The sequence below is a fragment of the Oncorhynchus mykiss genome, chromosome 19 (assembly GCF_013265735.2).
Source record: "Oncorhynchus mykiss isolate Arlee chromosome 19, USDA_OmykA_1.1, whole genome shotgun sequence".
NCBI classification, from domain to species: Eukaryota; Metazoa; Chordata; class Actinopteri; order Salmoniformes; family Salmonidae; genus Oncorhynchus; species Oncorhynchus mykiss.
The window spans coordinates 52561356-52582671 of NC_048583.1; the positions used below are offsets into that span (position 1 = coordinate 52561356).

At 44.5% G+C, this 21316-nt stretch overlaps 1 protein-coding gene across 2 annotated transcripts; it reads left to right on the top strand.

The window, feature by feature from the left end:
- Positions 1-367: 367 nt before the first annotated feature.
- On the top strand, positions 368-14757 carry hnrnpua (heterogeneous nuclear ribonucleoprotein Ua). Of its 2 annotated transcripts, none has more exons than XM_036955055.1 (14): positions 368-1036; positions 1939-2053; positions 8070-8143; positions 9624-9763; positions 10041-10140; positions 10254-10366; positions 10505-10768; positions 10900-11019; positions 12314-12442; positions 12698-12866; positions 13040-13312; positions 13420-13688; positions 13883-13981; positions 14101-14757. In XM_036955055.1, the coding sequence occupies exons 1-14, from the start codon at positions 568-570 to the stop codon at positions 14149-14151; spliced, it is 2385 nt and encodes a 794-aa protein (XP_036810950.1). In that variant the 5' UTR covers positions 368-567; the 3' UTR covers positions 14152-14757. The 2 variants fall into 2 exon arrangements, with proteins under 2 accessions (XP_036810950.1, XP_036810951.1); XM_036955056.1 differs by having other exon boundaries at positions 13886-13981.
- Positions 14758-21316: the final 6559 nt, after the last annotated feature.

The window sequence follows — 21316 nt, forward strand, 5'->3', positions numbered from 1 at the left end:
AACGTTTGGCAACTGAATGTGGCCCTAGTTGATTTTAGTAGTCAGAGATATAAATGGCAAGAGATAAGGTTCTGACCACACTGACAGTGAATGTCAATTCATGGGTTCTAATGTCTAATTTATAAAATAAGTGTATATTTCTATTGCACGGTCCAAAGCAAGACTTCTTTGGATGCGTAACGAATTGTGAAAAATATTCGCTTCATATGGTCAATAATGAAGGTAGACTTTGGCCGAAAAGACATATAAAAGCCATTGTATGGATGCACGGCTGTTATGTGGTAGGAGACAAAAGGAAAAAAGCTGACTGCTTTATGCGTGTCATTACGGTAGGGCTATATTACTGCCCTTGGCACGCTCTCATCAGCAGCACAGATGTCAGTAGTGGGACGTACTTAGAAAGGGTGCGGGTTTGGCGCAGTGGAAATTATAGGCGACTGCTATCACCAAGTCGGCCATCTGTGCACTGGGTTTTATCTTCGTGTTTCGAATTTGAAAAACACAGTCGACAATAGGGATTTTATCGAATTGAATCGATATTTATTTAATTATTTAATAGATAGCACAATGAGCTCTATCAACGTGAATAAGTTAAAGGTAAACGAGTTGAAGGACGAGTTGAAGAAGAGGCAGCTGTCGGACAAGGGGCTGAAGGCGGATCTTATGGACCGGCTGCAGGCCGCGCTGAATGAAGAGGCTCTAGCCAGAGGAGCTGAGGCCGGGGAGAACGGCGGCCAAGGCGAAGGGGCTGTCGGCCTGAATGACATGGGCGAGGAGGACTTGGATGAAGACCTAGTTGAGGAGAGGATGGAGGCGGGCGGAGTAGAGGATGAAGATAGGTGCGAAGGGAAAGCAGAGAAAGAATGCGCCAATATCGACGATAATATGGGGGAAGAGGAGGATGCGGGAGTAGATATGGATAAATCCGACGAGGATGAAGATGCTCTACTGAAAGAAGAAGAGGATGATGATGATGATGAGGAGATGGATAAATTCGATGATGATGATGCTGCACTGGGGACTCTCGAGAGAGAGGGTAAGCGATGCAAGCCAGCTAATCGACCCTGCTGCTATGGTTGCAGCAGCGGCTAGAGTTCACGTCTTGCATGACAGTTCAGAATCAAAGATAGGTCAACTGGTTAGCCTGCTAAGTTTGCCAGCTATGTCGGAACTTCTGCCAGGATCCATGTAGCTAGCTAATTGTAGACAGTACGCTTTTGTACGGCTGCACTTGACTGGTGTATGTTTTTACGCAATGGTTTTGTGTTCCGGATTTGCATTTCTTCAAGCGGCAGACAAAGATGCGCCGATGTGCAGATGGTCGTTGGCTAGCTAGCTACCATTAGCTGCTAAAGTGCAAAACAGTGGCTCCTACTGGCGAGAGAGAACGCAGCAGGCTGACTATCTTTTCCCGTGAGACGGTTTGTTATTCCATAGATATAAATACGTCTATGCGCATAGCCTAGGTTTATAACGTTGGTTTTAGGAAATGTGAAGTTATCTAGCTCGCTGCCAGTCGTAATCTAGCTTTATTTTTTTATTAACATTTTATCAACACGGTAAATACTAAGTTAATATTTGGTCAAGGCTGTCATGGCTGTAGAAACTGAAAATGTGTGGTACACATCAATATCCATTTATATTGGGGGGGGGGGGGGGGGTACGAACTGGTATTAAAGACGGGGGTACTAACTGGTATTATTGCTCCTGATGGGCCTTTGTTATTCATGGCTCCAGATCACCATATCTTTAATTATTTTCAGATATCCTCTTCCCTTTGTAGTCCATACATTGCAACTCATGTAGATACCTGACAAATCAAAACACCTAACTTGCCACCTAGCTGAACTGTGTGGACCATCATGTAACACCTGGGTCCTACACTTGGGGGGCGGGACGCACCTCAATACCTGCTTTGTTATTGTTTTATTTCCAAAGGGGATGCGGACAAAGACACGAGCGCTGAGCAGAAGAATAAGAAGGGTGTTAAGAGACGCCGGGAGGAACATGGAAGGGGCTACTTTGAGTTTATTGAAGAAAGCAAGTACAGCCGGTAAGGATGGTGCAGTAGCCGGGTTAACCCTCGGTTAGCTCCGAGTCACCCTGGCCTGCACAACTCCCAGCTCTCTGCCTTATCGAACTGCTGTGTTGACATTAACAGCCAACACAGTCCTTAATGCTAGCCCTGACCCCTGCTGCTAAGAAACATATTTTTTTTCCATTTACCTCTACATGGGTATTACCTTACCTGTTATTACTGAATACAGGGTTGACAATATGCATGCAAAGCCCAACTGTAGTGTAGATAATGGTGGTTGGTGCTATAGCTAGTTTGTGATAGGAATGGTTATGGGGTGGTCTGCAGGGATGCTATATTGAATGGGAAGGTCTGGATGCCGCTGGGAGGGTGCCTGACCTACACACTGTGGGACAAAAGAGAGGCGCGGTGGGACAAAGAAGGTGGGGGTGTGTCTGTAGAAGAAGTGCACCAATTAAGTATCTGTCTGACTCTCTCTGTCGGTCCAGTTGTGTTGAACTTGGAAAACTTTTATATGCTTTCTTTTTTCCCAATGGTAGGATGCAATAAAAGTGTGAATGAGTGTGAGTGAGTGAGAGTGATTGATTATTGGCCTCTAATATTGATTAAATTCTCTCCTTACTACAGGCCATTGTCTTTGATACATGTGTTATAAACAGCTTCACTGGTTAGCAGATATACAGCTATTCTGTAGCTCAACAAATCTAATGGCAGTGTTTTTATAACTTCATTTTAAACCTATATGATTCAGGATTTTTGAAAAATAACTCTATCACACAGCTTCCCTAATGGCAAACAGAGCTAAATAACTTGACAGTTTTCTAGAGTGGGCATCCTCATCTAAAGTATAGGAATTGTGTGTATGTTCTGTTGTTCTCGTGATGAGGTATGATCTTCCAACAACGTTCTATCACGTATATATCCTCACCAGAGAAGAAATGCATATCCAATGATACATTGACATTGGTGAACTTTAGATGACGTTCCTGACTAATTGGTTTTATCACGCCCTGCAGTTTCAGACTGAAGAATGTTACAACTTTAACTCCATTGTTGATAAATCCTGCCAGAACTGGTCAAAATGTAGCCTAGTGCAGTCTTTCCCCTAGATTATTCTCTAGTTGTGACTCAAAGGCCCCGAAAGCAACATTTGATAGATTACAATGATAGGTTTAGTTTTAAATTCTGAGTGGTTTGATTTATTAGGATCCCCATTAGCCGACGCCAATGGCAACAGCTAGTCTTACTGGGGTCCAACAAATAACAAAAAAGACATTACAGACAGAAGACAATTTGGAATATCCAACACGTTTCTTATAAAAACAAGAGGTGTTGCAGTCAGTTTTTCCTCAACTCTTAGGCAAGAGAGACTGGCATGCACAGTATTAATATTAGCCCTCTGATTACAATGAAGAGCAAGACGTGTCACTCTTTCTAGGCCAGCTGCAGCTTAACTAGGTCTTTCTTTGCAGCACTTGACCATATGACTGGACAATAATCGTAGCTGTTTACATACCACCACAGTCAGAGGCTGGCACTAAGACAGCATTGAATGAGCTGTATTCTGCCATAAGCAAACAAGAAAACGCTCACCCAGAGGCGGCGCTCCTAGTAGCCGCGGATTTTAATGCAGAGAAACTTAAATTAGTTTTACCTAATTTCTATCAGTATGTTAAATGTGCAACCAGAGGAAAAAAAACTCTGGACCACCTTTACTCCACAGACAGAGACACATAAATAGCTCTCCCTCGCCCTACATTTGGAATATCTGACCATAATTATATCCTCCTGATTCCTGCTTACAAGCAAAAATGAAAGCAGGAAGCACCAGTGACTAGATCAATAAAAAAGTGGTCAGATGAAACAGATGCTAAACTACAGGACTGTTTTGCTAGCACAGACTGGAATATGTTCCGGGATTCCTCCGATGGCATTGAGGAGTACACCACATCAGTCATTGGCTTCATCAATAAGTGCATCGATGACGTCGACCCCACAGTGACTGTACGTACATACCCCAACCAGAAGCCATGGATTACAGGCAACAATCCCGAAATCCCGCTTTGCCTTCAGACGAACCATCAAACAGGAAAAGCATCAATACAGGACTAAGATCGAATTGTACTACACCTGCTCTGACGCTTGTCGGATGTGACAGGGCTTGCAAACCATTACAGACTACAAAGGGAAGCACAGCCGAGAGCTGCCCCATGACACGAGCCTACCAGATGAGCTAATCTACTTCTATGCTCGCTTCGAGGCAAATAACACTGAAACATGCATGAGAGCACCAGCTGTTCCGGAAGACTGTGTGATCACCCTGTCCGTAGCTGATGTGAGTAAGACCTTTAAACAGGTCAACATTTACAAGGCCGCAGGGCCAGACGGATTACCAGGACGTGTACTGCGAGCATGCGCTGACCAACTGGCAAGTGTCTTCACTGACATTTTCAACCTGTCCCAGCTCTCTGTCCCGGCTACGTCTGTAGCCATGAAGTGCTTTGAAAGGCTGGTCATGGCTCACATCAACACCATTATCCCAGAAACCCTAGACCCACTCCAATTTGCATACCGCCCCTACAGATCCACAGATGATGCAATCTCTATTGCACTCCACACTGCCCTTTCCCACCTGGACAAAAGGAACACCTATGTCAGAATGCTATTCATTGACTACAGCTCAGCGCTCAACACCATATTGCCCTCAAAGCTTATCAATAAGCTAAGGTCCCTGGGACTAAACACCTCCCTCTCCAACTGGATCCTGGACTTCATGATGTGCCGCCCCCAGGTGGTATGGGTAGGTAACAACACATCCGCCACGCTGATCCACAACACAGGGGCCCCTCACGGGGGTGCATGCTCACTCCCCTCTTGTACTCCCTGTTCACTCATGACTGCATGGCCAAGCACGACTCCAACTCCATCATTAAGTTTGCCGATGACACAACAGTGGTAGGTCTAATCACCGACAACGACGAGGCATGGCCTCACCTGGCTGTGTGGTGCCAAGCAGAGACCTGGCCGTGTGGTGCCAGGACAACAACCTCTCCCTCAACGTGATCAAGACAAAGGAGATGATTGTGGACTACAGGAAAAAGAGTACGCCCCCATTCTCATCGACGGGGCTGCAGTGGAGCAGGTTGAGAGCTTCAAGTTCCTTGGTGTCCACATCACCAACAAACTAACATGGTCCAAGCACACCAAGACAGTCGTGAAGAGGGCACGACAAAACCTATTCCCCCTCAGGAGACTGAAAAGATTTGGCATGGATCCTCAGATCCTCAAAAGGTTCTACAGCTGCACCATCGAGAGCATCCTGACTGGTTGCATCACTGCCTGGTATGGAAACTGCTCGGCCTCCGACCGCAAGACGCTACAGAGGGTAGTGCGAACGGACCAGTACATCACTGGGGCCAAGCTTCCTGCCATCCAGGACCTCTATACCAGGCGGTGTCAGAGAAAGGCCCTAAAAATTGTCAAAGACTCCAGCTACCCTAGTCATAGACTGTTCTCTCTGCTACCGCACGGCAAGCGGTACCGGAGCGCCAAGTCTAGGTCCAAGAAGCTTCAAAACAGCTTCTACCCCCAAGCCATAAGACTCCTGAACACCTAATCAAATGGCTACACAAACTATTTGCACCCCCCCTCTCGTTTACACCACTGCTACTCTCTGTTGTTGTCATCTATGCATAGTCACTTTAATAACTCTACCTACATGTGCATAATACCTCAACTAACCGGTGCCCCCACACATTGACTCTGTACCAGTACCCCTCTACATATTGTCTCACTATTGGTATTTTACTGCTGCTCTTTAATGTTACTTTTATTTCTTATTCTTATCCGTATTTTTTAAACTGCATTGTTGGTTAGGGGCTCGTAAGTAAGCATTTCACTGTAAGGTCTACACCTGTTGTATTCGGCGCATGTTGTAATGAACACGAGGGGAGACAGAGAGCTGGTTTCAAGCGCAGGGCGCAGCAGGTTTTTAATGCAAAGGACCAGAGGAGGAGGCAGGTAGCTGGGTCCAGGGGCAGGCAGAAGGTCATACACAGGAGGAGGCAGGTAGCTGGGTCCAGGGGCAGGCAGAAGGTCAAACACAGGAGGAGGCAGGTAGCTGGGTCCAGGGGCAGGCAGAAGGTCAAACACAGGAGGAGGCAGGTAGCTGGGTCCAGGGGCAGGCAGAAGGTCAAACACAGGAGGAGGCAGGTAGCTGGGTCCAGGGGCAGGCAGAAGGTCAAACATAGGGGGTCCAAAAGGGCAACAGTACAGGCAGGGAAAAGGATAGTATGGTAGTCCGGGAGATCAGGCAATAGGTAGATAACAGGAAATCCAATAGGCTGAAGAACAGGCAGGGAATAGGCAAAAAGCATCGTTAGTGAGGTAGGCAAAAACTATCATATACGGGAGGAGTAAATCGTGGGGAAAACAGAGCTCCGAAAGCCATGCGTCACAAAACAAACAATACCTCACAGTGATGGGGTGCAAAGAACTGAAGTAAATAATGTGTGATAATGACATACAGGTGTGTGAACAGGTGATTCGAATTCAGGTGATTGGAATCTGGAGAGTGAGCTGCGTTCAGGGGATCTAGGTGTTTGAGGGTGTGAGTTGGAAGCAGATGTTACACATGAGACTAATAATATTTGATATGATAATCATGATAAGCTAAAACTAGAGCCTGCAAGACGTGCTTTGTCGAGTGTGGTGTCAAAAAAGCAGATCATCTGTTTATTATGGACAGCACTCTCCCCATCTTTACAACCATTTAATCTATATGTTTTGAGCATGACTGTTTACAATATAAGGTAACACCAAGTAATTTAGTCTCCTCAACTTGTTCAACAGCCACACCATTCATTACCAGATTCAGCTGCGGTCTAGAACTTAGGGAATGATTTGTACCAAATGCAATACTCTTAATTTAAGAGATGTTCAGAACGATTGTATTACTGGCCACCCATTCCCAAACAGACTACCACTCTTTGTTAAGGGTTTCAGTGACCTCATTAGCTGTGGTTGCTGATGCATATATGGTTGAATCATCAGCACATGCTTTGTTTAATGACAGTGGCAGGTTATTGGTAGAAATAGAAAAGAGTAGAGGGCCTAGAGAGCTGCCCTGCAGTACACCACACTCTACATGTTTGACATTAGAGAAGCTTCCATTAGGAATACCCTATTAGATAGAGTTCTATTAGGTGGATAGCTCTGAATCCACGATATGGCAGAGGTTGGAAAGCCATAACACATACAGTGGGGAGAACAAACACGTATTTGATACACTGCCGATTTTGCAGGTTTTCCTACTTACAAAGCATGTCGAGGTCTGTAATTTTTATCATAGGTACACTTCAACTGTGAGAGACGGAATCTAAAACAAAAATCCAGAAAATCACATTGTATGATTTTTAAGTAATTGAAAGTACAGTACAGCTCCCACAATCTTCTTATCAATTTCTTTCAACCAGTCATCAGTCATTTGTGCCAGTGCAGTACATGTTGAGTGCCCTTCTCTATAAACATGCTGAAAGTCTGTTGTTAATTTGTTTACAGTGAAATAGCATTGTATTTGTTAAAACACAATTTTTTCCAACAGTTTGCTAAGAGCTGGCATTAAGCTGATAGGTCTGCTGTTGAACCAGTAAAGGCCGCTTTATCACTCTTGGGTTGTGGAATGACTTTGGCTTCCCTCCAGGCCTGAGGACAAAGACTTTCCTCTAGGCTCAGATTAAAGATATGACAGATAGGAGTGGCCATGGAGTCAACTACCATCCTCAGTAGCTTTCCATCTAAGTTGTCAATACCAGGAGGTTTGTCATTATTGATCGATAACAATCGTGTTTTTAAAACAAAATTCAAACTTGCAACGCTTTTCTTTTATTATCTGTTTTTTTATACATGAGTAAAATGGCTCACTGTTCGTTGTTGTCATTTCCTGCCTAAGTTTGCCCACTTGAATGAGAGACATGTCCCTCCAGTGTCCTCCCTCGGCTGACCCTTCACCCCTTCATCTTCTCTCTTCCAGGGCCAAGTCCCCCCAGCCCCCGCTGGAGGAAGAGGACGAGGAGTTTGACGACAGCACTGTCTGCCTGGACACCTGTGAGTACACACACACACACCTGACCACATGTGAGTACACACACACAGACCTGTCCACATGTGAGTACACACACACACACACACCTGACCACATGTGAGTACACACACACACACACACACCTGACCACATGTGAGTACACACACACACCTGACCACATGTGAGTACACACACACACACACCTGACCACCTGTGAGTACACACACACACACCTGACCACATGTGAGTACACACACACAGACCTGACCACATGTGAGTACACACACACAGACCTGTCCACATGTGAGTACACACACACACACACACCTGACCACATGTCAGTACACACACAGACCTGTCCACATGTGAGTACACACCTGACCACATGTGAGTACACGCACACAGACCTGACCACATGTGAGTACACACACAGACCTGTCCAATTGTGAGTACACACACAGACCTGACCACATGTGAGTACACACACACTGACCTGTCCACATGTGAGTACACACACAGACCTGTCCACATGTGAGTACACACACAGACCTGACCACTTGTGAGTACACAGACAGACCTGACCACATGTGAGTACACACACAGACCTGTCCACATGTGAGTACACACCTGACCACATGTGAGTACACACACAGACCACATGTGAGTACACACCTGACTACATGTGAGTACACACAACACACAGACCTGACCACATGTGAGTACACACCTGACCACATGTGAGTACACACCTGACCACATGTGAGTACACACACAGACATGACCACATGTGAGTACACACACACAGACCTGACCACATGTGATTACACACCTGACCACATGTGAGTACACACCTGACCACATGTGAGTACACACACAGACCACATGTGAGTACACACGTGACTACATGTGAGTACACACACAGACCTGACCACATGTGAGTACACACTTGACCACATGTGAGTACACACACAGACCTGTCCACATGTGAGTACACACACACAGACCACATGTGAGTACACACACAGACCACATGTAAGTACACACACACAGACCTGTCCACATGTGAGTACACACACAGACCTGTCCACATGTGAGTACACACACAGACCACATGTGAGTACACACACACAGACCTGACCACATGTGAGTACACACACACAGACCTGACCACATGTGAGTACACACACAGACCTGTCCACATGTGAGTACACACACAGACCACATGTGAGTACACACACACTGACCTGTCCACATGTGAGTACACACACACAGACCTGACCACATGTGAGTACACACACACTGACCTGTCCACATGTGAGTACACACACACTGACCTGACCACATTTGTGACTGGATAGCTGTGGGTAGAATTTGTACAATTATTGAATAACACCTGCAGCAGTGCACATTTTTTTACTTGAACTGTGAAGTTCACAATAGTGTTTGTGTGTGTGTGTGTGTGTGTGTCTGTGTGTGTGTGTGCGTGTGTGTGTGTAACCACAGATAACAGTGACCTGCACTTCAAGGTGTCCCGGGACCGTTACAGCGCGTCATCCCTTACCATGGAGAGCTTTGCCTACCTGTGGGCTGGAGGCAGGGCTTCCTACGGAGTAGCTCAGGGCAAGGCCTGCTTTGAGATGAAGGTGAGGAGAGATATCACCATCAACAACACACACACACGTGGTCAATCAATCTATCAAGTTTATCTTATAAATCCCTTTTTACATCAGCAGTTGTCACAAAGTGCTTTACAGATATTCAGCCTAAAACCACTGATGATGATGATGATGGTCTGAACAGAACATCATGACAAACACACAAGCACACACACACAAACACACACACACACACACACACACACACACACACACACACACACACACACACACACACACCTCACCCTCTGTGTGTTCTTCCCAGATCATTGAGAAGATCCCAGTGAAACATATCTCCAGTAAAGGCATGGATATCCATGAGGTTCTGGTGGGCTGGTCACTAGCCAATGGAACACTGTTACTGGGTGAGTGAACAATTAGACCAACTAATATAATTCAGTGGACTCCTGATATATGCTCAGGGAACCCCCTGGTGTGTTGTGCTGTTGTATGGTAACTCCTTGTCTGACGTCCTCAGGAGAAGAGGAACACTCGTATGCCTTCTCTGCCAAAGGGAAGAAAACCACCAACTGTGTCACAGAAGACTTCGGAGAGTGCTTCGACGAAAACGATGTCGTCGGATGCCTAATCGTAAGATATTTTAATGATCCCTTTGTCACATTTCGCTCAAAGAGCTAAGCTTTAGCCAGTTAAAAATGAACATCAGCTTACAGATTAAACTGCTGCTGCTTTTTCCACTGATGATGATGTTCGTCCTCTCTCCTGCAGAACTTTGAAGGCTCGGAGGTGGAGCTGTCGTTCAATAAGAACGGTCAGGACCTAGGCGTGGCCTTCAAAGTTGACACGGCATCTTTGGACGGACGGCCCCTCTTCCCTCACGTCCTCTGTCACAACTGTGCTGTAGAGTTCAACTTCGGCCAGAGGGAGGCACCACTGTTCGTCCCACCGGCCGGCTACAGCTTCCTACAGCAGGTCCCTGTGAGCAAGAGGGTCCGAGGCCCCAAAGGGCCCGACACCAAGGATGACTGTGAGGTGAGTGAGTGCGTGCTGGTTTTCATGTTGTTGAATGCCCATGTGGTATTTTCATCATTTCCAACTCTCTATCCCACATTTGACAACACATTACTTTGCAGCCATGATTAAAATGTCTCTTACTCTCCCAGGTGATCGTGATGGTAGGCCTGCCTGGCGCTGGGAAGACGGCGTGGGTAACCAAGCACACTCAGGAGCACCCTGGGAAATACAACATCCTGGGAACCAACACCATCCTGGAGAAGATGATGGTGAGTGATGCTGAAAGGGACAGGACAGTTCTACAGTTCAGCTGAAAGAGACAGGACAGTTCTACAGTTCAGTTTAAAGAGACAGGACAGTTCTACAGTTCAGCTTAAAGGAACAGGACAGTTCTATAGTTCAGCAGTTCAGCATAAAGGGACAGGACAGTTATACAGCTCAGCTTAAAGAGACAGGACAGTTCTACAGCTCAGCATAAAGGAACAGGACAGTTCTACAGTTCAGCTTAAAGAGACAGACAGTTCTACAGTTCAGCTTAAAGAGACAGGACAGTTCTACAGTTCAGTTTAAAGAGACAGGACAGTTCTACAGTTCAGCTTAAAGGGACAGGAGAGTTCTACAGTTCAGCTTAAAGGGACAGGAGAGTTCTACAGTTCAGCTTAAAGAGACAGGACAGTTCAACAGTTCAGCTTAGAGGGACAGGACAGTTCTATAGTTCAGCAGTTCAGCATAAAGGGACAGGACAGTTCTATAGTTCAGTTTAAAGAGACAGGAGAGTTCAACAGTTCAGCTTAAAGGGACAGGACAGTTCTACAGTTCAGTTTAAAGAGACAGGACAGTTCTACAGTTCAGCTTAAAGGGACAGGACAGTTCTATAGTTCAGCAGTTCAGCATAAAGGGACAGGACAGTTCTACAGTTCAGCTTAAAGGGACAGGACAGTTCTATAGTTCAGCAGTTCAGCATAAAGGGACAGGACAGTTCACCTTAAAAAGACACCTCACCTTAAAGAGGCAGTTCAGCTGAAAAGAACAGGACAGTTCACCTTAAGAGGCAGTTCAGCTGAAAGGGACAGGACAGTTCACCTTAAAAAGACACCTCGCCTTAAAGAGGCAGTTGAGCTGAAAGGGACAGGACAGTTCACCTTAAAGAGGCAGTTGAGCTGAAAGGGACAGGAAAGTTCACCTTAAAGAGGCAGTTGAGCTACAAGGGACAGGACAGTTCACCTTAAAGGGTCAGTTCAGCTGAAAGGGACAGCTCACCTTAAAGGGACAGTTCACCTTAAAGAGGCAGTTCAGCTGAAAGGGACAGCTCACCTTAAAGGGACAGTTCACCTTAAAGGGTCAGTTCAGGTTGGAGGGACAGCTCACCTTAAAGGGACAGTTCACCTTAAAGAGGCAGTTCAGCTGAAAGGGACAGCTCACCTTAAAGGGTCAGTTTACCTTAAAGGGTCAGTTCAGGTTGGAGGGACAGCTCACCTTAAAGGGTCAGTTCAGGTTGAAGGGACAGTTCACCCCAAAGTCAGATGACTCCGTACCTCAAAATTCTTTATTCTCCTTTGCCAGATCGCCAGTCTGAAACGCCAAATGAAGGATGTCACCAAACTCACCGCCATCTCCCAGCGTGCACCTCTTTTCCTGGGAAAATTCATTGAGATCGCTGCACGCAAAAAACGCAACTACATCCTTGACCAGGTAACCATGGTTACCCACATTGAAGCTTTTGTTTTTATGTATCGGTTCAATTGTCGTTATTTTTGAATATTTAGATGCCTTGTGAACAAACAACATTTGATTAAGTCAGCATCATCATGAGAAACAAATACTACTTGGTTGTATGGCAGTGTGAGAATGGAATGATTTCAGTAGGTGTATAGTTGGATATGAATTTAACCCTGTACCTGTCTCTCTCTCTCTCTCTCTCTCTCTCTCTCTCTCTCTCTCTGTCAGACCAATGTGTCGGCCCCGGCCCAGAGGAGGAAGATGTGTCTGTTTGCAGGCTTCCAGAGGAAGGCCGTGGTGGTGTGTCCTACTGACGACGACTACAAGCAGAGGACACAGAAGAAAGCCGAGACGGATGGTAAAGACGTCCCAGAGCACGCCGTACTCAAGATGAAAGGTGAGCTACAACAACCTAGAATACCTGACAAACATAACACCTGTTACCTGTATCAGTAACACATGAGAGCTTACATTACATTTGACTCCTTTGGCAGACGCTTCTTTCCGGGCTGACTGACTGATTTGTTAGGGGTTGATATATCTTGCTGTTTCCCTCCCGTCCTCCTGTAGGTATCTACACCCTGCCGGAGCCAGGGGATTGCTTCAGTGAGGTGAGCTTTGTGGAGCTGCAGAAGGACGAGGCCTCCAAGCTGCTGGACTTGTACAAGGAGGAGAGTCGCTCCGCCCTGCCCCCAGAGAAGAAGGCCAACCAGGGGGGCACGCCACCCAAGAGAGGGGGCAACCACCGCGGCCGTGGGGGCAGAGGGCAGGGGCAGTGGGGAGGTGGTCAGGGGCAGAGGGGGGGCAGAGGAGGCTTCCAGATCAGAGGCAACTTCAGGGGAGGTGAGCAATGTGTATTTGACTCTGTAAATAACTCTAATACTTGAGGTGTATGTTTGTGTACTTGGTATGTACAATATATATTGTTCTGTGTGTTTGTCTCTGCCCAGGCCCAGGACCTCGTGGTGGATTCAGTCGTCCCCCCAGAGGTTTCCTCCCTCCTCCGGCCTTCCGAGGGGGCTTCTCCAACCGGGGCAACTTCAACAGGGGGAGCGGGGGCATGCCCAGCAGAGGGGGTGCACCCAGGGGGGGTCCTGGAAGGGGCAACATGAGGAACATGGGGGGTAATAGGGGAGGCAATATGTACCGAGGCAGCATGACCCGCGGAGGAGGTGGAGGTGGAAGAGGACGTGGGGACAACAGGGGCAACTTCACACAGGTGGGTCACTAGTTACTATACCTGATAGTGTCCTTGACTAGGACTACACCGAGTCTGACTCTATCAGCTAGAGTGGATTGTTGGATTATTTCATTTCTATATAGTTTTCTGAATATAACAACAACATACAGTACATTTGTACTGGAGGTCAGCTGGCAGTCCCAGGTGTCTGATGGCTGTTGTGTTTTCCGCAGAAGTTCAGAGGCAGAGGAGGCAACAATCGCAGCTTCAACAAGAACAGCAACTTTGGCATGAACAAGGCCCAGGCCTTCAACCAGAGCTGGCAGCAGGGGGTATGTACTGCTCCTGATGTAGCTGGACGTAGCGCAGCACAGGCTGGGCAATGTTTGCACCTTAGGACCTATGGAATGGTTCAAAACTCTTACCTTTAACCTCTGTCTTCCATCTTTAGTTCTGGAACCAGAAGCCATGGAGCCAACAGTACCACCCAGGATACTACTGAGCATGTGCGGTAGAGAGACTGACTGACAGCACACAGACACACCCCCTCACTACAAACCCCGTCCACCCCGGCGCATACGCGCCAACTCCCGTTACGCTCCATTTTACCTTCTCCCCTCCTCCTTTTTCCTCTCCTCTTCCTTCGTTTTAGGAAGAAAGAGCATTCCACTGCTGAGATGGACTGCCGGTTCTGAGACAAAGACAACAAACGCTTTCTGGGCTCCTTTACTTTCTGCGTTTTGATTTTGTATATTTGTATTGCTTTTACGTTTCAGAGCCGGAGCTCTCAAGCGTTCGCCTTCAGAAACCTTGGCTTTCATCCAGCATGTGATGTCTCTTAAAAAACTTTTCAGGGTTCTGTGTTTTTATCTGTAAAGATGTACTTTTTACTACAACGATCATGATGATGATGATAGATATTTCTTTCAGATTCTTTGCTTTACATCATGTTGTTTTATGTTTTTAAGAATCAGGAGAGGCTAGCACTCACTTCAGACACATAGCATTTGTGAGGTGTCGTAATTCTAGTCCTGCTGCAAATACGTTTGTTTCTAGTAAGTAAAGTGAAGTTTAAGCTGTAATAAAAAATGATATGCTTAAAAAAAAATATATCAGTATAATTTAACGAACAGACAGCCCACATAAACACAGGAATTGCTCTCGATGGTGCATCTTACTTGGTATGCGAATCCATATTTTTGAATGTCAAAGGTGTTAGAAAGGCCTTTGATATGAGAAGCACCGTCTCAGATAGAGTAGCTGTCTTGTTAAAATTAATAAAATGTCTTGCTATATCCTGCATCAGTGGCTCATACATCCAATCTAAAGACCAAGGCCGTCCTTCAGTAAGGCACTCCTTTATCTATCTTGAGTGGTCACTTACTCAGTACTCCGTACCAGAGCAGATGGGCCATTCCATGAGGCCTGGGGCGCGTTTAGTAGAGCACAACGTTATCTAACATTCAGATCAGGGATGGGCAACTGAAGGCCCTCGGACCAATTTCAAAATGTGGTTGTTTATTGTTTGTAATGTTAGTCACTGATAGTCACTCAATTAGCCCATGTCAGCTAAAATGTTTTAGAATGGTAAATTAGTCTAGCGGCCAGCTATCTAAAATGTAATCATGGTTGAATTACCTACCGGAGGGCCCCCATGGATTTGGTTAGTCTCACTCAGATATCAAATTAAAAACAGCTAATTTTCCTCTCCGCCCCATGGCAAAATGAATAGAATGGCAGGAAATCAGTTATAAAATTGCTAAATGTTCTCTACACCCCATGGCTAAATGTGTAGAATGGCACGGAATTAGGATCACTCTGGGATAGAACTGTCCTGAATAGAGCTGACATGAATCCTTACACTACGTGTCCGAGAGGCAGGTTTGTTCTACTAAGTATTTTTTTTTTATCCAATGGGGTTGGGGGTCACAAAAAACTCAGCATGAGGGGCCGCAGTTGCGCCACAGTTCCATTCAAGAAGTACAACAAAAACCACCGTTTTACATCAATGTGGTTCTCTCCAATAAACAATGAAAAATGGGTTTTAAGTGCCAACCTGAAACATTTCACTTTTGGACTTACATGATCAACCTGGTCCTTAGGTTTGTCTGAATGAACCCAGCTTAATACGCTTAAAGATACTACACAGCAATGTAAGAACATTACTGTGTAGAACAAGCCTACCTTTCAGACACTTAGTGTAAGGAATAATGTCCGCTCCATTCATGAGTTCTATCTGCAACGTTCAGTATATTGCATCCTCCTGAACATGACCCTGTTTTCAACACCTCTGATAATCTACTGTTAGCAATAGAACTAGGAGTTCTCCTCAACATCTCTGATAGCCTACTGTTTGCTGTAGAACTAGGAGTTCTCCTCACCACCACTGATAATCTACTGTTAGCAATAGAACTTGGAGTTCTCCTCACCACCTCTCATAGCCTACTGTTAGCAGTAGAACTAGGAGTTCTCCTCAACACCTCTGATAGCCTACTGTTAGCAATAGAACTATGAGTTCTCCTCACCACCACTGATAATCTACTGTTAGCAATAGAACTAGGAGTTCTCCTCACCACCTCTGATAGCCTACTGTTAGCAGTAGAACTATGAGTTCTCCTCAACACCTCTGATAGCCTACTGTTAGCAATAGAACTATGAGTTCTCCTCACCACCACTGATAATCTACTGTTAGCAATAGAACTAGGAATTTGGTGCTAAAGGCTCACATTCCTTTGGTAAGGCCTAGAAGGCCCCATATTAACAGTGACACAGTCCAACAAATAGACATGCTTTTATCCTACAGTACGATGCTTTAAAGTGCTTAAGATTTCATAGTAATGTAATTTAAGGCCTTTAGTTGTTTATTGTAAATACTTTTTAAATTCATTTGATTGTAGAACTTTTATAAAAGGTAGTCCTTTTTTTGTGGATGGGGTCATTTTTGTTGGTTTTATTTTTTGAACTGTCAAGGTGCATACTTTTCATTGACATTTGGAAATCAAATTGTCTTGAATCAGTGCTTTGTGGTAGTTCCACTGGAATATTTAAGCTGGGCTCATTCAGACAAAGCTGCTAAGGACCAGATTGATGATGTAAATCCAAGAGTGAAATGTTTCAATAGGGGAGCACCCTGTGTATGTTGTGTGTGTGTTTACTGTTTGTCTAATAATTGCATATTGGAGAGAACCACAATGGTATATAACTGTTGTTTTTATTGTATTTGTTGAATTGAACTGTAGATTAGGCCTAAATGTATTTTGGGACCAACACAGTGGAATAACCCTGACTTCTCAGAGAAGCATTTAAATCAGGCTGAAGTAAATGTTACTACTGTCTACTGTTTCAGCAGTCGTGTGATACATAGCCTAGAGTGGGGTTGTGTGTTGAAAGAGTTATTATTGTCAACTCTCATCTTTTTATTCGGTGTATAAGCAGTGTAAACTGACTGACAAAGGCTCATTATTGAAGGTGCCTTCAAAAGAAATTGTTACCCCTGGACTTATTCCACATTTTGTTGTGTTACCGCCTGAATTCAAAATGGATTCAATAATTTTTTTAAGCTCACCCATCTACACACACTACCCCATAATGACAAAGTGAAAACAGGTTTTTATAAATGTTTGCAAATGTATTGAAAATGAAATACAGAAAAAAATCGCATTTAGATACCGTGGGGCAAAAAAAGTATTTAGTCAGCCACCAATTGTGCAAGTTCTCCCACTTAAAAAGATGAGAGGCCTGTGCTTTTCATCATAGGTACACTTAAACTATGACAGACAAAATGAGAAAAAAAATCTAGAAAATCACATTGTAGGATTTTTAATGAATTTATTTGCAAATTATGGTGGAAAATAAGTATTTGGTCAATAACAAAAGTTTATCTCAATACTTTGTTATATACCCTTTGTTGGCAATGACGGAGGTCAAACGTTTTCTGTAAGTCTTCACAAGGTTTTTACACAGTGTTGCTGGTATTTTGGCCCATTCCTCCATGCAGATCTCCTTTAGAGCAGTGATGTTTTGGGGCTGTTGCTGGGCAACACAGACTTTCAACACCCTCCAAAGATTTTCTATGGGGTTGAGATCTGGAGACTGGCTAGGCCACTCCAGGACCTTGAAATGCTTCTTACGAAGCCACTCCTTCGTTGCCCGGGCGGTGTGTTTGGGATCATTGTCATGCTGAAAGACCCAGCCACGTTTCATCTTCAATGCCCTTGCTGGTGGAAGGAGGTTTTCACTCAAAATCTCACGATACATGGCCCCATTCATTCTTTCCTTTACACGGATCAGTCGTCCTGGTCCCTTTGCAGAAAAACAACCCCAAAGCATGATGTTTCCACCCCCATGCTTCACAGTAGGTATGGTGTTCTTTGGATGCAACTCAGCATTCTTTGTCCTCCAAACACGACGAGTTGAGTTTTTACCAAAAAGTTATATTTTGGTTTCATCTGACCATATGACATTCTCCCAATCTTCTTCTGGATCATCCAAATGCTCTCTAGCAAACTTCAGACGGGCCTGGACATGTACTGGCTTAAACAGGGGGACACGTCTGGCACTGCAGGATTTGAGTCCCTGGTGGCGTAGTGTGTTACTGATGGTAGGCTTTGTTACTTTGGTCCCAGCTCTCTGCAGGTCATTCACCAGGTCCCCCCGTGTGGTTCTGAGATTTTTGCTCACCGTTCTTGTGATCATTTTGACCCCACGGGGTGAGATCTTGCGTGGAGCCCCAGATCGAGGGAGATTATCAGTGGTCTTGTATGTCTTCCATTTCCTAATAATTGCTCCCACAGTTGATTTCTTCAAACCAAGCTGCTTACCTATTGCAGATTCAGTCTTCCCAGCCTGGTGCAGGTCTACAATTTTGTTTCTGGTGTCCTTTGACAGCTCTTTGGTCTTGGCCATAGTGGAGTTTGGAGTGTGACTGTTTGAGGTTGTGGACAGGTGTCTTTTATACTGGTTAACAAGTTCAAACAGGTGCCATTAATACAGGTAACGAGTGGAGGACAGATGAGCCTCTTAAAGAAGAAGTTACAGGTCTGTGAGAGCCAGAAATCTTGCTTGTTTGTAGGTGACCAAATACTTATTTTCCACCATAATTTGCAAATAAATCCATTAAAAATGTGATTTTCTGGATATTTTTCCCTCATTTTGTCTGTCATAGTTGAAGTGTACCTATGATGACAATTACAGGCCTCTCTCATCTTTTTAAGTGGGAGAACTTGCACAATTGGTGGCTGACTAAATACTTTTTTGCCCCATTGTAAGTATTTGCACCCCTGAGTCAATACTTTGTAGAAGTACCTTTGGCAGTGATTACAGAGTCTTTCTAGGTAAGTCTCTAACGGCTTTCCACACCTGGTTGAGCAACATATTTATTTATTTATTTTATGTAACCTTTATTTAACTAGGCAAGTCAGTTAAGAAGAAAATCTCATTTACAATGACGGCTTAGCCCCCCCAGGCCAAACCCTAACCCGGACGACGCTGGGCCAATTGTGCGCCGCCCTATGGGACAGCCGATTGTGATACATCCTGGAATCAAACCAGGGTCTGTAGTGACGCCTCTAGCACTGAGATGCAGTGCCTTAAACCGCTGCGCCATTTGGGAGCCCCATTTTCCCATTATTCTTTTCAAAATTCTTCAAGCTTCTTCAAGTGTCTAGTGGAAAGCAGTCTGAAGCAGGTTTTCCTCTAGGACTTTGTCAGTGCTTAGCTCCATTCTGTTTATTTTTTTACCCTGAAAAACTCCCCAGTTCTTAATGATTACAAGCATACCTGTCACACGATGCAGCCACCACTAAGCTTAAAAATATGGAAAGTGGTAAACACTTTGTATTCAGGACAAACATAACAAATTGTATTCAGGACAAATAAAGTGAATTGCTTTGCCACATTTTTTGCAGTATTACTTTAGTGCCTTGTTGCAAACAGGATGCATTTTTTAAAATTTTATTCTGTGCAGGCTTCCTTCTTTTCACGCTGTCAATTACGTTAGTATTGTGGAGTAAGTACAATGTTGTTGGTCCATCCTCAGTTTTCTCTTATCACAGCCATTAAACTCTAACTGTTTTAAAGTCACCATTGGCCTCATGGTGAAATCCCTGACCGGTTACCTTTCTCTCCAGTAACTGAGTTAGGAAGGACGCCTGTGTCTTTCAATTGACTGACTGTATTGATACACCATCTGAAGTGTAATTAATAACTTCACCATGCTCAAAGGGATATTTAATGTCTGCTTTTTTTCTTTTTTACCCTTCTACCAATAGGTGCCCTTCTTTGCGAGGCATTAGAAAACCTCTCTGGTCTTTGTGGTTGAATCTGTGTTTGAAATTCACTGCTCGACTGAGGGACAGATAATTGTATGTGTGGTGTACAGAGATGAGGTGGTCATTAAAAAATCACGTTAAACACTGTTATTGCACACACAGTGAGTCCATGCAACTTATTATGTGACTTGTTAAGCAAATTTGTACTCCTGAACTTACTTAGGCTTGCTATAACCAAGGGATTGAATACTTATTGACTCAAGACATTTCAACTTGAAATGTTTATGTAATTTGTAAACATTTTGAAAAACATAATTCCACTTTGACATTATGGGGTATTGTGTGTAGGCCTGTGAATACTTTCTTAAGGTACTGCAGTATTATGAACCTGGGGTGTATTCGATAGGAACCAAACAGAAGCAAACAGAACGAAATGGTGAGGGACTTACCGGAATATGTCCAATAGAAACTACAGTTTCCGTTGCAAAACGTTTTCCATTCGGGGTAAATGTTTTCCGTTTTCTGTTTCCAACTTCTGAATACACCCCTGGCCTGACATAACTATGGTGTGTTAGTGTGGCGTAATAGAGAGCAGAGGACCATGGATCCAGGCCAGCCCAACCTAGCTTGACTGTCATGTAAATATCTTCTATTTTTGCTTCCATAAGGCACTATTTTGTTCCCCTTTAATGATATTAGAGTAGAAGGTACCGGTACATTTTCTTTATGAGTCATGTCTTTAACATGTGTTTTAAAATGAGATGGACAACAGAATGGACTGTGGTCACCTTCTCAATCAAGTCTAATGCAAGGGCAACATGTCCCTTTTATGTTGTAAAATTTTAGTTCTAGGTAGACTTTTATTAAGGATTACAATTAGAATGATTAAGGACGGCATGCTCTGTAAAACAGCAGGTGATTGAAGTGAGACTTGCTTGTCTAAGTGCTAGTGGATGGACACATTTCAAGTATTTGACTTGTACTGTCTGAGACAATGTTTAGCATTTTGTAACATAGACTAAAACCTGTTTTTTGTTTGTTTCTTTTTTATTCCTTGCTATGTTTTGTATTTTGTTATGAGGGAAAAAAAATATTAAAATAAGATGGAAAAAAGCTGACCAAATACTTACTTTACTTACTGTATTCCTTTTCTCACATTTTGTGGAGGGAAAGTTATAGTGATGCCTGTTTGAAAGGTATGAATAAAACGGCTCAAAACGTGTGTATGTGTAGGTTCCCAACCAGGGGTACTTGGCCTATCCACGGCGGGTACTTGAGAGGACTCATGAGGCCATAGGCTTACTGTCAAAATGTGCATGAGGTGGTACTTCATGCATGAGAGGGTACTCCAGGCAGAGCAAAATTCAGTTGGTGGTACAGTAAGCAAAAAAGGTTGCG